The 16,291-nt window shown below is 57.5% G+C and overlaps 2 protein-coding genes across 4 annotated transcripts in view; one reads left to right on the top strand and one right to left on the bottom strand.

The window, feature by feature from the left end:
• Positions 1-3,123, top strand: part of ARHGEF18 (Rho/Rac guanine nucleotide exchange factor 18) — a 55,256-nt gene extending 52,133 nt beyond the window's left edge. For both annotated transcript variants that reach the window (XM_043590233.1, XM_043590234.1), the window contains 2 exons: positions 720-845; positions 927-3,123. In XM_043590233.1, coding sequence (XP_043446168.1) covers positions 720-845; positions 927-1,069 — 269 coding nt within the window. In that variant the 3' untranslated portion in view covers positions 1,070-3,123. The remainder of the gene's footprint in view (positions 1-719; positions 846-926) is intronic.
• Positions 3,124-4,968: 1,845 nt separating this feature from the next.
• On the bottom strand, positions 4,969-11,691 carry PEX11G (peroxisomal biogenesis factor 11 gamma). 2 transcript variants are annotated; one of them, XM_043590250.1, is made up of 5 exons: positions 11,559-11,691; positions 10,070-10,258; positions 7,166-7,344; positions 6,226-6,288; positions 4,969-5,624 (listed from the first exon to the last, which is right to left on the bottom strand). In XM_043590250.1, the coding sequence occupies exons 1-5, from the start codon at positions 11,616-11,618 to the stop codon at positions 5,390-5,392; spliced, it is 726 nt and encodes a 241-aa protein (XP_043446185.1). In that variant the 5' UTR covers positions 11,619-11,691; the 3' UTR covers positions 4,969-5,389. The 2 variants fall into 2 exon arrangements, with proteins under 2 accessions (XP_043446185.1, XP_043446186.1); XM_043590251.1 differs by having other exon boundaries at positions 10,070-10,148; positions 11,559-11,646.
• Positions 11,692-16,291: the final 4,600 nt, after the last annotated feature.

Raw genomic sequence — 16,291 nt, 5'->3', positions numbered from 1 at the left:
CAAAATGGGACCCCAGGGCTGTTCCCTGGAAGGGGCACCAGGAGGAAACTGGAAGGCACAGCTGGTGACACCAGGCTACAGAGACGACCTGTTCCTGTGTGGTCTTCCGGCCCAAGAAGCAAAATTAAAACATCAAACCCCATGTCCTTTTCCTACCCCGGCCCTCACACTGGGACTGGGGATGAGGGAACCTCTTGGCAGTTCAGAAAGTGGGGCCCTGCAAAGGGGTGACCAAGGAGGAGAGGTCAGAGAGCCTGGGTCACTGAGGGACGTCGAGGCAAGCAGTGCTAACACTCCCACCGAGCCCCCAGCCAGTGCCGACACTAGCACCCACATCTCTACGGGTCCTCGGTCCACACAGGGGACACTGAGGTCCTCGCACAGAGCACTCTGCAGCGAGTGGTCCCCGGTAGGGAAAGCCCGGGGGGGCTCCCTTGGGTGCTGTCAGCATGCAGGCTCTGGCTGAGGGGAGCCAGCCCTGGGGTGTTCCCTGAGGAGCAGGGCCTGTGTCCCAGGACTGCTGGGACTCAGGGGTCACGGGGTCTCTCTCCAGCGGCGCACTGTAGTCCGGCCTCGCTGTCCCTGGGGCCGTCCTTGGTCATGGGTGCCGGCGTCCTCCCTCGGCCGTCTGGGGGAAGAGCCAAGGAGGGGTTGGAGGGGGGCTGCTTGTGTGCCTGGAGCGAGGCCAGACACCCCGGGCCGTGCCCTTCTGCCCTCAGCCTCCTTCGACCTGAAGCAGCAGCTGCTTCTCGGCAAGCTCATGGGCAAGGACGAGGGCGCCTCTCGGAACCGCCGCTCGCTGAGCCCCGTCCTGCCAGGCAGCCACGGCTCCACGCCTCTCCCAGGTGAGCCCGGCCCCCCGGGGACAGCGGGGCTGCCGTGATGCCCGGCAGCTGCCGACACCCGCCACCCCCCCTCTCTTCCAGACGCCTGCGGCTCAGCCCCAGCCGACGTGCCCCCTGAGGGCACCAAGCCCGGGGGCGCGCCCGTGCCCCCATCCTTCTTGCCACTGCCCACCACGCCATTGGACAAGGAAGAAGCCGGCAAGGAAGACGTCATCTTCTTCTAGAGGGGCTGTGGCTCCAGGTGCAGACCCCTCCCTGTCCTGCTCTCCGGGGAGCAGCCCAGTTGTCCCTCCCCCCTTCCCTAGCAGACCAACACCAGCGACCGCATGGCTGGGGCTGGGGTCTGGGCCGGGGCGGGCCTGTCGTCTCGAGGCTCTTTCTGTAGGATTAGCAATGGTGCCTGGGTAACTTTCTAAACTTCTTTTTTTGATACAGAAAGGAAAGTTTGTAATCGAAGGGTGAGCCAGAGCTGACCTAAGGAGCTGTGTTCAGTTGTAGCACCCCATGTGAGTAGGGAGAGAGCAACTCCACGCCATCGTTCCCAGGGACTGCCCAACGCAAGAAGCCTGGTGACAGGCCAGACCCCAGTCTAAGGAGGAGGTGCTGGCCCTGGGCCAGGCTCCACAGCCCCCAGGAGACGCTGGAACGTGTCATTAGGGCACCAGGAGGGGTGGGTGGTGTCAGCAGAATCAGCTTCCAAAGCAGAAACCTACATGTGTTCACGGTGAACCTCAAGGCCGAGGGCGTGAGCTCAGACCAGGGGTGGCACACAGCCCACCTGGGGACAGAGGGCCACAGGGCAGGGCGTATGAAGGGGATGGCCAGTGGCACCGTAGACAGGTTCTATAGGTTCTGGAAGGGGCGGGCCATAACTCATTTTAATTTGACAGAGGTTTTTAAAATCTGCTGTTGCTCAACTTTGTGCTTCCCAGAGGAACCTCACCCAGTTGGCATGATTCTGTGGGATTCAAGGGCACCAGCTGTTCTCTGGGCATTCAGCCTGTCCGGAGAAGGCAAATCGAGAGCTTTAGGCAGGACTCGTGCACTCCTGAGGGTCCCGCTCCTAGCAGAGGGTCCCCAGCCCCCATGAGATGGGCTGGTGTTCCTGGGGCCACAGGGAGGAAGCCCCCGGGACAGGTGTCCCTCACTGAGGGGCAGGTGCTGGTTTAGGGAATGGAGTGGTGGGGCTGCCCTGCCCTGGCAGACAAGGGTGAGATGCTAGAGGGGTCACGTGTGGCCAGGAGACCTTAGGTGGCCAGATGGCCATGGGTGCCTCATGCCCAGTGAGCCATGCTAGCTTACTGTCCACTTTCCCTGGAGGGCAGCTCCCCCCCACCCCACAGTCCAGCCGCACAGCTGTGGATGGCAGGGGGTGGGAGGGGGGGGTGTTAGATGTCCAGGAACGGTCAGGGGTGGCAAACGGGTCAGAGCCACACTTCAGCTCTGGAGGAACTCTGGGTGCCAGGTGGGTGAGTGGGGATCCCGCAGCCTTTGCACCCCTGGCCCCGCCACCGAGCCCAGAGCCCAGTCCCTTCCAAGGCATTGGCGGGAGGACTTGGGTCCCTCGCTGACCAAGGAGCGAGGGCGCTGCAGGGTGGAGTGACACAGGCATTCCTGACGGAGGAACGGAAAGCAGCGGTCGTGAACCTCTCCCAAGCACAGGAAATGGTGTGACGTTCCTGGGCCTCTCCGAGAAGCCCCGCCTGCTCCCTCCTCTCCCCTGCTCTCCACTGTGTCCTCCTCCTCGAGGAGCAAGGAAAAGCGGTCTCCCTCGGTCCTGTGACACAGCGGAGCCGACCTGTGCCACGTCTCTAATCAGTGTTCATGTCGTACCGAGACGTATCGGAGCACTTTAGAAAAGTTGACTTTAGGTCCCTGTCCTGTCGTAAAGAGAACATTCCTGGGCCCTTGTGCTGGGCGATGTGACCGCCAGGTGCCCCTCGCGGTGAGGAGTTTCCGCTCAGCCACGTGGCAGCAGTCGGGGCTCCCCGCCACAGGGCCGAGAGCATTTCTCGGTCGTGCCACGCAGCGGGGCAGTGGCGGTACATGTCTGGCCAGCAGGAGGTCACCCCTGGGTAGAGCCCAGTTCTCCTTGTGTGGTCGGTGGCTGAACAGATACTATTTCTGTGGAATCTGTGCGCGTCTTTGTTAATCGTGACCATAATCTTAGTCCACCCGACAATTGCTTTTACAATGATTGCGTTTCCTCACCGCGGGATCTTTCAGAACCGTCTTAGAACTTAAGACCTGATTCCAGCAATAAAAGCGTCGGAGGTGAGCGGACGGAGTGTTCGTATTGAGGGTTTGGGGTTTTGTTTGAGGATCGCCTGCCCAACGCCGGTGCTGTGATGGTGGATTACGGGGAAACTCCCGTGGCTCCCCTCCCCAGGCGGGGCCCCCCCGCCACACCCCCTGCTGCAGTAGGACCTGGGGGAGTCCTGGACGCCACGCTCAGGGCCCCGCAGACTCCCTCCACAGGACCTGCGTGCCCGGGATGCCGTAGGAGCCCCCCCCCCCCCCCCCAGCTGATGTTCCCTCCTGCTGCGTGCAGGGGTCAGGCCTGTGGAAGTGGAAGAGTGCAGGACACTCCCCTGCCCCGTAGCTGGGGTGGTGGCTTCAGGGATGCTGAGGCTCCTCCTGGGCAAGCAACGTGGCCCCGCCCAGAGGAGCCCAGCCCACAAGCCCGCCCTGGTCCCCTCTGAGGATGTTCCAGATGATGATCACACTGGGGGTGGTGGCGAGGCCAGGGCGGCCGTGGCCCGGGGAGAAGCAGCCCTCCGCAGGGGACGGAGGTGTGGGAGCACCGCCAGTCCTCCCCGCTCCAGCACGGCCCCCTTCCGTTCAGACCTGTCCCCGTGGTCTTTGGGCGTCAGCCTCCTTGACAAGGAGCCATGGCTGGCCTCTGGGCCATCCTCCAGGCCCACCAGCCTCCCTGCTCCCCAGTTTGCTGCCATGTGTACTCCCTGGGTCCCGAGAGAACCCGTTGAGGCCCAGCTCCTGGGAACGAAGACCTGAAGAGGCTGAGCAGGGGGTGTGGCCACACTGCAGGTGGGGCTTCTCCTTGACCACCCAGCAGTGTTCCCACACAGCCCGGGCCCACAGGGACACCAGCCTGTTGGGGCACCCGTGACCTGACACGTTAGCATCCAGGTGCTCACGTGGTTTGCCCACAGACACCCTGCCCTGGGTGCCTTGTATTAACTGAGTCTCCAGGCAGGTGAGTGGGTGCTGCTGTGACCGCCCCCCCCAATCTCCCTGGTGGCCCCGAGTGCTGGGAAGGGGGCCTCTGCTAAGGGCCCAGAGCCTGGCCCACCCCCCACCTGTGAACCCCAGGGACAGACAGGTGGGGCAGGGTGCTCCAAGGGGGGTCTCTCCTGCGCCCTGTGTCCACCCAAAGTGGCCTCCACCCCAGCTCTTCCCACCACGTCACTTCCTTGGGAAACAAGATGCGGTGGGTGTCCCATGAAGCCCCAGGGGCTGCAAACTGCCGTTTTTGTTAGATCTTTCCAGAGGGACAGCATGATCCCCTCTGCCTTCCCACCAGGACTCCTGTCACGGGGAGGGGCAGGTGTGGGCTGGCCACCACCTGCAGGTGCCTGCCTGAGGCCACACGGGGGCGGGGGCTCTCAAACGTCAGCCTGAACAGTAAATGCATCCCATCGCACCCTGATCCCCACGAGGAGGGAGACGGGAGCCTGCATGGCCCAGCCCCAGCTTGGCGCCCACGACCCGCTCAGACCGGCCCTGGGTCCTGGCCGTGTCGGAGCGTGAAATGCTTCAGCCGCCACAAGCACCCCAGCGATACCCAGGAGGACAAGACCCAGGCGTGGGGGTGGGAGGCGGCGTCCGTGTGGCCCCTGTGCCTGAGACGGGCGGGAGAGCCGCCCGCCTCGGCCAAGGGCTGCTCCGGGCCGGGTGGGCTGTGCTCACAGAGTCCGAGAGGACCCACTGAGTCAAGCACGTTCCAGGAGGCAGGCTGGGGAGGTGTGGTTTCCAGGCACCCACCACATCCATGCAGCACTTACATGGCTCGGAAAATAAGGCCCAAGGGCCTGTGTGAGCCAGGGGGCCTGCGGGCGGGAGGGGCAGGAGCCAGCGAGACAGGAATGAGCTCACACGTGGGCCTGGCACCAGCACACCCTTTAATTGATCCTCGTTTCCGTTGTCCGAAGGCCCACCTGGCACATGCCCCTGGGCTCTCCTGCTCGCCTTGATTGGAACGCAGGACACAGGCCACGCGAGGGTCTGCTGAGGTTCCTCTGCACGTGAGGCCTGGAGAACCCTACTCTGGACCTGAGAGCAGCCTCCCCCACTGAGCCCGGAAGGCCCTAGCCCTCAGCACTCGGGGGACCTCACCCCTGCCTACATCCTGCCCCACCCTGGCCTTGTCCCCAAGGCTGCTCGAGCGTTCTCTGGGCCGTACCTCCCTACACCTGGCATTGACTCGCTCAATTAAAGACCCAGCCCCAGCCCCGGTGATTTCTGCCTTGTGGGAGGGGGCCCTCCGGTGGGGTTCCGGCTGCATCCACACCTCCCGGGCCACGTCAGGGGGCGGTGGCCTCGGTCCAGTCACCAGCCCGGACGGCCTGGTACACACTGAGGAGGGAGGAGACGGTGCCCAGGAGGCCCACCAGCCACGGGGGGAAGCGGCTGGCCCACAGGACGCCCGGAGGCAGCCAGTGCACGGCGTTGGCCAGATCGGCCAGGTTGCTCAGGAGAGTCAGCACCTCCGACTGAACCTGGGCCTCCAAGGCCCTCCTCTTGCTCCGCGGCAGCCGGCTGTGGGAGCAGAGAGAAGGTGCTGGGGACGACCCACGAGTGCCTTCGCTCCCCCAAACAGGCCGGAAGAGGTGACAGCAGAGGGAGGGAAATGTGGGACTGGGTCCCTGTCACACCCCCCCCAACAGGGAGCTCATGGCACGAAAAGGGCACAGACTGGCAGGAAAAGTCTCAAACCCACACCTCGGTCGTCTGGCCACTGGAGACGGGTGGGGGGACTGGTGGGGGCCCAGCTTCTGGGCCTACCGGGTGCGGCTTTGCCCCACATTCCCTCCCAGCCCGGATGAAACATGGACGGTGAGCACAGTCCTCAAGAAACGACTGTCCCAGATCAGCCTCCCTGCTGGGGGCGCCGCCATGAAGGCTCAGCCACTTCCTGTCTACAGGGCCTCAAGCAGGCCTCAGTTTCCCCACCTGTGCCGGTCCCTGGAGCTGCCGTAGGCCCCATGATCTAGCACACGCGGCCGCCCCAGCCCAGGCCTGCAGAGGACGAGGCTCATAACTGGTGGAAGCAGCTTCCTGGCTCCCACCCGGGTCCCCAGCATGCAGGACGAAGTCAGCCTTCTCCCGACCAAACCCCAGATGTCCCTGGATGTCATACCTGGTAAAGGCCACCGCGGGGTCCCTCAGCCTCTGTCTCAGTTTCAGGACCATCCACAATGACCTGCATCAACAGAGGGGGGGATGTGCCACCAGAGGGGCATTCCCATCTACCGGGAAACGCCAGTAGGGGGCGGGGAGGGGAACGCTCTGCCTGTGTTTTCTGGGCAGGGGACTCTCAACAAACCCACTCAGCAAACTCTCTGTAGAGAGGAAAATGTTTGGGAGGAAACCATTCTTTCACAGTTCTAGAAACGACACGGGTTTCAGAAGCACACAGCCAGACAGGAAACCCTTGGCTGTTTTGTCCGGGGATGTGCGCCGATGACCACACACACGGAGAGACCGGGTCCAGGCTTGTGGACTTATTCTTCCTGGCTCCAGCGGGAACAATCACGCACGTGCCAAAGATGTCCACATCCTAGTCCCCAGGACCTGTGAGTGTGCTCCCTTACATGCTAAAAAACTCTGCAGATGTGACCGAGTTAAGGGTTTGAAATGGGAGGTGACCGAGGTGGCCCTGGGATGACACCAAGAAGAAGGACGCACGGGGTTGGAGTTAAAGAAGATGTGACAAGGGACACAGGCTGGAGGGACAGGCTCTGAGATGGAAGGAGGGGCCACGAGCCGAGCAGGGCAGTGGCCTCCAGAAGCCGGAAAAGGCAGGAACAAATTGTCCCCTGCAGCCTCCCGATTTCTAGCCCGGGGAGTCCCTACTGGACGTCCGCCCTCCAGCACGGCGAGACAGTCAGCGTGTGACGTTTGAAGCCACCGGCTTTGTGGGCATCTGTTAGGGCGGCCATTGGATGGATCCAGGGAGGGGGCAACAAGAGGAAGACTGTGGGAAGAGGCCAAGACCCTCGCACCTCCAGCCTGTCTGCCCACCGGCCCAGGTCTCGGGGCACCCATACAGCCTGCCGGCGCGTGCTAACACCACTTGCCTGGCGATGCCCAGCAGCAGGGAGAGGCCCCAGAAGGCCGTGCTCAGTGTCCACCACCGGGCAGAGTCCACACGGAGGATCTTGGCATCGGCAGCCCAGGCGATGTGCTCACAGGGGTAGTAGAGCTGATCCGCCAGGTTGCCCAGGACAGATACGCAGCGGACAAAGATGTCTTCCTCCTGCAGGACCAGGAGAGAGCGGGGGATGGGCCTGGAGTCAGACCTACCCAGGTCCACTTTAGGGACCCAGACCAGGCCAGGTGGCAGTCACAGGGCAATGTCCAGGCCCAGCAGGCTGGCCCATGGCTGGGCCACTGCAGGAGAAAGACCTAATTTCTGCTTCCCAACGGTGTGGTCATCGCCCAGTGGAACAGAAGGTGTCGGGAGTCCCCGGGGAGCTTCAAAACCCCCACCTCTAGGGGTGCCTGTGTGGCTCGGTCAGTTAAGCTTCTGACTTCAGCTCAGGGGTCGTGATCTCACGGTTCGTGAGTTTGAGCCCCACACTGGGCTCTGAGCTGTCAGCACAGCCTGCTTCGGATTGTGTGTCTCCCTCTCTCTCTGGCCCTCCCCTGCTCATGCTTGGTCTCTCTTTGTCTCTCAAAAATAAAAGTAAAACATTAAACAATAAATAAAACAATAATAAACAATAAATTTTTAAAAAGACCCTATCCCCAGGGTTTCTGCCTCACTAGGTCTGGGGTGGGCACTGGCACCAGGAATGTTTTTTATATACATATATATTTATTTTTGAGAGAGAACGTGAGCCAGGGAGGGACAGAGAGAGGGCGACAGGGGATCCGAAGCGGGCTCCGAGCTGACAGCAGAAAGCCCTACTCGGGGCTCAAATCCAGCGGGATCATGGCCTGAGCCAAAGTCGGACGATCAACGGCCTCACCTACACAGGCGCCCCCAGAAATGTCTTTCAAGTTCGCAGATGACTCCCACGAGGGAACCGTGACCCCACAGGCAGGGTGCTACGGTACCACCAGGCTTCCGCACTCAGTGCTGACAGTAAGTGGGCACGAGGCTGCAAGGCTCGGGTCGCCTCCCCAGACCAGAGAGGGGGCACATCCCCACCAACAGGCAAACTGGGGGTGCCTGGGGTAAGCTGCCGCGTGCCCCTTCTCCCACAAGGACAGGCCTCAGGCCTTCAAATAGCAGAACCCAAGCCCTTCAAGCCTGAGTTCTGAGCCACCGCCTGTATCAAGTTGAGGCTGCAGGGGCCTGGGCCCCACCCCCCAGGACCCGGGCCCCTGGGGGCCTCCAAGCTGCCTGCTATACCCGCTCCCTCCTCTCCATCTTCCCAGGATCCCCCTCATGAGCCCCACCAATGCCCCCTTCCTTCCCACTAGCCAGCTGTGACCCTGCCTCCCTCTGGGTTTGAACCCCACTCCAGCTCCCCTATCCTGCCTGGACCTTCTGGTGTGCTGGCACATTCCACTCCTCCATGAGAACAGAGCCCTCCCCGCCCCTCCTCGCCCCTCCCCAGTGTGTTCATTCCACAGTGTCTCCAGAGAAGCAGCAAGGTCAAGGCCCTACACCGGGGAGGAGATGCTCACTGGGCAGGGGGCACAGACAGAAACACTGGAGCCAACAAAGGAGTTCCTGTTCTGGCCAAGGGAGAGACAAGGTGCACAGGGCCCCTGGTCTAGGGACGCAGAGACGTGGGGGGAGGGGTCCTCAGGGGGCACATGGGAAGCATGCCCTAATCAAAGAAGAAGATAGGAGATGGGCTTCAAAACAGGGGGAAGGTCCAGGAAAGCACCTGAAGTTGGGGTGACTGGGTCATGGGCACTGGGGTGGAGCGAGGGTGGGAGCGAACCTGGAGTGGCTCAGAGAGGGGACAGGAGAGGGGTTGGGCAGGACACCCAGGGAGGGGCATGACTTCGCCAGGATGGCCCCAGGCAGCTTCTGAGCTCATCCCCTGGGGAAATGTCCCCTGGGGGAACAAGATGGCCCCAGGCAAGGGAACACTGCTCTAGATTACGTGCCTTCCTGCAGAATGCTGCAGTCCCCTTATAACAGCCAAACCTCCATGTCCCTCAACAGGGGACCAGCCAGCTGCATAGCAAGTGCTAGGTGGCCACAACGAAGGAGGGAGCTCTGTTTGGACCTATGTGGAGTGCCCTCCAAGTTGTGCTGTTTAAGCGAAAAAAGCAAGTGGCGGGACAGTGAAAATGGCACACAGCTCATTATATAAACAATGCGTATTTGCCTGTGCGTGTACCGGTCTCATGAAGCAATCACAGAAGGCCGACAACAGCTGCCTCTGAGGAGGAAAACTGGGGAAGGGGGACCAGGAAGGAGGGAGACTTTTTAGTCTACATACAGCCCATATAGCCTTTTGGAATGTATGAATGTAGAAGCTATTTTTTTAGATTTATTTATTTATTTTGAGAGAGAGCACAGAGCCCGACACAGGGCTCGATCCCACGAACCATGAGCTCATGACCTGAGCCAAAATCAAGAGTCGGACGCTTAACCGACTGAGCCACCCAGGCACCCCACTTATTTTTTAATTTAAATTAAAACGAGAACATATGATTATCTCAAAAAAGAAAGCAAAAGTTTAAAAAAAAAAAAAAAACATTAAACTGCCGGGGCTCCTGGGTGACTCAGTCGGTTGAGCATCTGATCCTTGATTTCAGCTCAGGTCATGATCTCGAGGTTCATGAGTTCAAGTCCACCATCGGGCTCTGTGCTGACAGTGTGGAGCCTGCTTGGGGTTCTCTCTCTCCCTCTCTCTCTGCCCCTCCCCTGCCCACTCTCCCTCTCTCTCTCAAAATAAATAAACTTTAAAAAATAAAACAAACCAATAAACTGCCCACACAACAGCCTTCAGACAAGTCCAGAAAACACCAGTTTTTGCCCAGAGTCTGTGCCTCCCTCTCTACGGCCCCTTTACCTCTGCCCCCAGGCCATACTGCTTCGTGTAGATAAACATGGCCATGTCGTCAAAGAGTCGCAGGACAGTCCTACAGTGGCTGAGTTGGGAGGACAGTGTCAGCAGTCGTGTCCCCACTTCTGACCTGGCCGGACACTGCTCCACCAGGACCCCACCAACCAGTTGGCAACAGTACCCCAGCGTTCGGATCTGCAGGACACCAGAAGCAGTCAGCACGGCCGTGCTCCCGGACTAGGCTGGATCAGCCCCCGTGGCCGTGGGTCCCACAGGACCAAGTTGGGGGGGGGGGGTCGGTAGACTAGATCAACAAACTTCCAATAAGAGCTGAACATTTGCTGGCCCATCTTGCACGTGGGCCAAATGGAGAAACATGGCATCCTTGTCCAAAGTCACTGTGGACACTCGAAGGGAGTGCTGGCTCGTGTCACCCTCCCTTTGGACACAGATGTGATGGGAACAAGAAAATGAAACCATTTCCCAGCAAGCTGGAGGACGAGGCGGACGTGTATATCTGCATCCACCCAGCTGGACCAAAGTCTGTAGCCAGGCTGGGGAGGGGAGAAGTGATCCGGCCTCAGCCCAGTGAGCAAAAGGGTCATATGCTTGAATTACTTCAGTGATCAAAGGAACTCAGTGGCTGACTGGGGCCATTGAGAACTGGGTCGGCTTTATACCTTCTACCTGTGTTTCATCTGGTTTTCAGAAATTGCTTTTTCCTGTTGTTTTGTATATTATTGTTACTGATTTCTTTTCAGTCCCTTTTAACAGCAAAACTCGGCAGTGTAAAATGTCCAGCTTGGGAATTGATTAAAACCTGAATGCCCGATCATAAGGGATTTGGTTGGAACCCAACTGCCCAACCACTGGTACATTTCCTGGTACAACCCAAATTCCTACCTATTTTTAAAAGAAGGAAGCTTCTATAGGAACACGCAGAGACTCTGCCCTCAAGGGCCTGGATGGACCCTAAATGCCCAACCAGAGGGTATGTGGTAGGAACCTAAACATCCGAATACAGGGAAAGCCCTACAAAAATCCTAAATCCCCGTAGAAGATTGTTAGGGACAACCCAGGGACCAACTGCAGCGGCCTAGTCAGACCCTAAATGTTCAAACGGGGACTTGGTTGCCTTGTAAATGTCCAGCCAGGTTGAATTGGCTGGAACAACCCCAATGCCCAGTTATAGGGGATCTGGTCCTAAATCCTAAGTCCTATGACTGGGACAACCCAGTGACCATCTTCAGTGGTCTGGTCGGATCCCAACCGTCCAAACGTGCGGATCTGGTTGGTACTGAAAATAATCCAGCCATGACGGGTTAGCAGGAACAACCTAACGATCGCCGCTAGGGGACAGGGTCGGAGCCCAGCCCGGGGAGGGCCTCTGCGACGGAGGATCCTGAGCGACCCCGCCCCTCTCCGGCCTCAGTTTCCCGTCTCTGAGCCCTGGCCCTGGCCCGAGACCTCCGAGCGCGCTCCGCCCCAGCCTCACCAGGCGGTCGCGGCCCCTGTAAGACTCCAGCGCCGACGCCAGGCCGCTCAGCGCCGCCATGGCAACTCCGCCGTGGCGCCACCGTGACGTGAGCGAGCAGCGCCAGGGGGCGGGGGCGAGGCGCGAGGCCACGCCCCCGGGGGGGCGCTGTGCGCAGGCGCGGCCGCGACCCTTTGTCCCCGGTCCGGCCCTTTGTCTGCATCGGGGAGCGTCGGAGTTGGCAGCTGAGTGACGGCCGCGTGTGCCCCCGGATGGCTCGGAACCCGCTGCCTTCTGCCCCGCTACGGCTGGTCTTTTCCGAGCTAACCAGCTGCCCACAAAAATAATGTCCAAGTTGCCCTGGTTCAAGAAGGGGTTTTTCTTTATAATTTCTGTGCTTCACCCTTTCGCCTGTTGTCTGCTGGTCTATAGCGACCGTGTGCAGCTGGTGTAATATCAGAGAAGGCATTGCTAGAAAGTCAAGGAAACTGCAACCGTTCTAGACAAGGCGATAGTCTGGTGACTGGAGTTGCTCCAAGGGGCGTAATTAACTGCGTGACCGGGAAGAAGGTATTAAATTATTCACATTGTACCAGTTTGTAGCTTTCCTTCCGCCCCCCAGGTTGGTCGACGGCACTGTAGGAGTTGCAGGTGTAGGGCCTAAAGGCGTGAGCCACGGATACAGTGAAATGATTACAGTGAGTTTAGTTAACAGTCATCTGTAATTGTGTAGCTTTTGAATTTTGTGCGACATGCATGTATAGTCTCATCGAAAAGGTGACATTTTTCAAAAAGTTAACGTGATTCATTTCCTTTTTTTGTTTTTCGAACGAGAGAGTGAGTGGGGAAGAGGGGCAGAGGCAGAGAGACAGAGGGAGAGAGACAGTCCCAAGCAGGCTTCATGCCCAGCTCAGAGCCTGACGCAGGATTCGATTGATGGTGAGATCACGACCTGAGCCGAAGTCAAGAGTGGGAGGCTTAACCGACTGAGCCACCCAGGCTTTAATTGAGGTAAAATTCATCTCAGATTCACCATTTTAAGGGGCGCCTGGGTGGCTCAGTCGGTTAAGCCTCTGACTCTTGATTTCGGCTCAGGTCATGATCTCACAGTTCCTGAGATCGAGCCCCTTGTTGGGCTCTGTGATGACAGTGTGGAGCCTGCTTGGGACTCTCTCCTCTCTTTGTCCCTACCCCTCTCAAGCTCTTTCTCTCTCTCTCTCTCTCCCTCTCTCTTTCTCTCAAAGTAAATAAACATGAAAAAAAATTTTTTTTAAAGATTCACCATTTTAAGTGGCATTTAGGACACTCCCACGTTGTACACACATCACCCCTTTCTAGCTTTAAAATAATTTCATCACCCCCAGAGGAGACCATATCTGGTCAATATCTGTCTTCGTTCACTTAGCATAATGTTTTCGAGGTTCATCCAAATTGTAGCTTATATCGATACCTCATTCCTTCCGTGGCTGAGTACTATTCCACTGTATGGACTGACCACATTTTGTGTGTCTGTTCAGCCATCGACAGACACTCGGGTTATTTCCACATTTTGGCGGTTTTGCCTTCCTCCTGATCCTTGAAGTTACAGTGCACTCCTGCCCCAGGGCCTTTGCATTGGTGTGCCCTCTGCCTGGAATGTTCTCCCTCCAGATTCCCACATGGATCCCTCCCTCACCTCTTCCTCATGTTTACTAGAACATCATCTGTCTTCTCATGGGACCTCCCCTCACACCGTCCTGGGCACTTCCCACCCACATGTCCTGATGCCTTACTTTTCTCCTTAGCTTGTAGTACTATCTAACATAACTATATTGTGTCTTTGTCTGGCTGTCTAGTTATTTGTGCCTCAAAAGAGTGTGAGAAATTTGATCTCTCTTGGTCACAGCTACGTCCCCACAGCCTGGCACAAAATAGGTTCTGAATAAGTGCCATAGCTTGCAGGGCTCAGCTCCCTGCCCAAAGCTCTGTGTGTGTTCCATCCACACTATCCCGGGAAACCTTGTCCACTCCCACGAGTTCCCTGGCCACCTCTCCCTTGTGACTCTTTATTTTTTTTTTATTTTTAAAAATAATTTTTGGGGCGCCTGGGTGGTGCAGTCAGTTAAGCGTCCGACTTCAGCCAGGTCACGATCTCGTGGTCCGGGAGTTCGAGCCCCGCGTCAGGCTCTGGGCTGATGGCTCAGAGCCTGGAGCCTGTTTCCGATTCTGTGTCTCCCTCTCTCTCTGCCCCTCCCCCGTTCATGCTCTGTCTCTCTCTGTCCCCAAAAAAATAAACGTTGAAAAAAAAAATTTAAAAAAAAATAATTTTTTTAATTTTTTGAGGGACAGAGCACAAGTGGGGGAGGGGCAGAGAGAGAAGGAGACAGAGAATTCGAAGAAGGCTCCAGGCTCTGAGCCATCAGCACAGAGCCGATGTGGGGCTCGAACTCACAAACCGTGAGATGGTGACCTGAACCGAAATCAGATGCTTAACCGACTGAGCCACCCAGGCGCCCCCCTCCTCATGCCTCTTTAATCCTGACCTGATCCTGTTCCCACCTGCCCTGTGGACAATGTCCCTACTCTTCCCACAGCCCCCATCCCCACGCTCAGCAAGTCCCAGACCGACTGTAGCATCATCCCCTAACGTCTTGCTCTCCGTGTCCCTATCTCAGGGCTCCCCCGCCAGCCACTGAGCCACCCAGTCACAGACCGGTCATCACTGTCTCCTCTTTCTCCCCCCACACATCCCTCCCGCGTCCCAACAGTCACCAAAGTATCACTTCCTCCCGGCCCATGGCCCCCTCCATAGGCAGCCCTCCTTCTCTCTGGACCCCAAGCCCCGCCTCCCCCGATCTGCCTTCCCCGACAACATCTCAGGACACTCTTTAACCCCCACATCTGACCACAGCCCTCCTTGCTTAAAACTCGGGACACTGTTCCTGCTGCAGACAAAAGCCAAGCCAAGCCCAAAGCCTGCAGAGGGACGAGGATCTTGGGCTATAGAGCCTGCTGCTGAATGAGTGGTTACGTCCCTTCTCTTGAGCGCAAGCCGTCCCTGACTGCTTCGTGACAGCACAGTGCGTTTCTCCGAGTGCCTGCTGGGTGGCCGGCCCCATGCCAGGCCCCAAGCACACAGCAGAGAGTCTTTCGGGCCCTGGCCAACCCTCCCAGCGTCCTCCACCATCAGTTAGGGCCGAGCTTGACCTTTGAGAGAGGGAAGGGAGCTAGACTGGCATTCACAGCTGGCCTTGTGGTCGCTAGGAGCTGGCCTGGCAGCCCCAGCTAGGCCCTGGTGCGCTCCTGCGAGACATAAATAATTTCACAGAACGCGGGCGTTGGACAAGGCCACTCCGTGACCGTGGTGGGACGAGACAAAACAAGCTGAAGGCAGGCAAAACATGAGCATTGTCCAAACCACAGCAACAACCAGGCGTTCGCTCTTCCTGGAGAGTCTGAGCGCTGCTGTTCTTTCCCGAGACTTTCTGCGGAAAAACTAAGATCCTCAACAACAGAATTATCTCTCCCCCCACCCCACCCCCTGCTTTCTGACAGCATCCAGGATCCACCTCCTCCTTTTCCCAGCAGACAGAAGGATGAGGCGGAAACTGTATTTGCATCAGCCTGGCCGGTGCCCAACGCCCTACCCTCCGGTCGGGGAGCCGGTGATGGGGCCTCACCCCAGAGGACAATGCAACAATTTGCTTCAATTTAGTGAGAAGAAACCCACTCAGGGAATAAGTCCTGGGGAGGTATTACCTAATGTTACATTGACAATCATATTGCATTATAAATGTATCAAATCAATATGTTGTGTCTCAAACATAGGCAATGTTATATGTCAACTATATCTCAAGAAGAGAGGTGGGGGGAGAGGGAGAAAGAGAAAGAAGGAAGGAGGAAGGAAAGAGCCTATTTAGTAGCTGATTCGGGGTCATGAACTTTATTTATTTATATAAACATATTTATGTTTACATATATTTATTTATATGTATATAAATTTACATGTTTGTATAAATTTACATATTTATATAAATATATTTATACATTTATTTCATTTTATTTTTTTTTAATTTTTTTTTTCAACGCTTATTTATTTTTGGGACAGAGAGAGACAGAGCATGAACGGGGGAGGGGCAGAGAGAGAGGGAGGCACAGAATCGGAAACAGGCTCCAGGCTCCGAGCCATCAGCCCAGAGCCCGACGCGGGGCTCGAACGCACGGACCGCGAGATCGTGACCCGGCTGAAGTCGGACGCTTAACCGACTGCGCCACCCAGGCGCCCCATATTTCATTTTATTTTTAATTTATTTTTTGAGAGAGAGAGAGAGCAGGCGGGGGGAGAGGGGCTGAGAGAGAGGGAGACAGAATTTCAAGCAGGCTCTGCCCTGTCAGGGCAGAGCCGATGCAGGGCTCAAACTCACCAGCTGTGAGATCATGCCCTGAGCTGAAATCCAAAGTCAGATGCTCAACGGACTGAAACACCCAGGCGCCCCTTCATCTGCTTTGTTTGTTTTTTTAAGAAATTGTTTTTCCATTTAAAAAATGTTTTATATTGAGGGGCATCTGGGTGGCTCAGTCGGTTGAGCGTCCGACTTCAGCTCAGGTCATGATCGCACGGTTTGTGGGTTCAAGCCCCGCATCGGGCTCTGTGCCGACAGTTCGGAGCCTGGAGCCTGCTTCGGATGCTGTGTCTCCCTCTCTCTGCCCCTCCCCCACTCGCACTCTGCCCCTCTCTCAAAATAAACATTAAAAAATTTTTTTTTAATTTTTAA

Source organism: Prionailurus bengalensis, chromosome A2 (assembly GCF_016509475.1).
Source record: "Prionailurus bengalensis isolate Pbe53 chromosome A2, Fcat_Pben_1.1_paternal_pri, whole genome shotgun sequence".
Lineage (NCBI taxonomy): Eukaryota > Metazoa > Chordata > Mammalia > Carnivora > Felidae > Prionailurus > Prionailurus bengalensis.
Note: the sequence above shows the minus strand (reverse complement) of the source record. Positions and strands in the feature narration are given on the sequence as shown.

What these genes read in the sequence shown, in the direction of transcription:
- PEX11G (XM_043590250.1), bottom strand. Translation starts at nt 11,618, where the DNA reads ATGGCGGCGCTGAGCGGCCTGGCGTCGGCGCTGGAGTCTTACAGGGGC. An exon ending in ACAGGGGCCGCGACCGCCTG is followed by an intron (nt 10,259 to 11,558) that starts GTGAGGCTGGGG and finishes GGTGTCCTGCAG; the next exon opens with ATCCGAACGCTGGGGTACTG. An exon ending in CTGCTGCTGGGCATCGCCAG is followed by an intron (nt 6,289 to 7,165) that starts GCAAGTGGTGTT and finishes CTGTTGATGCAG; the next exon opens with GTCATTGTGGATGGTCCTGA.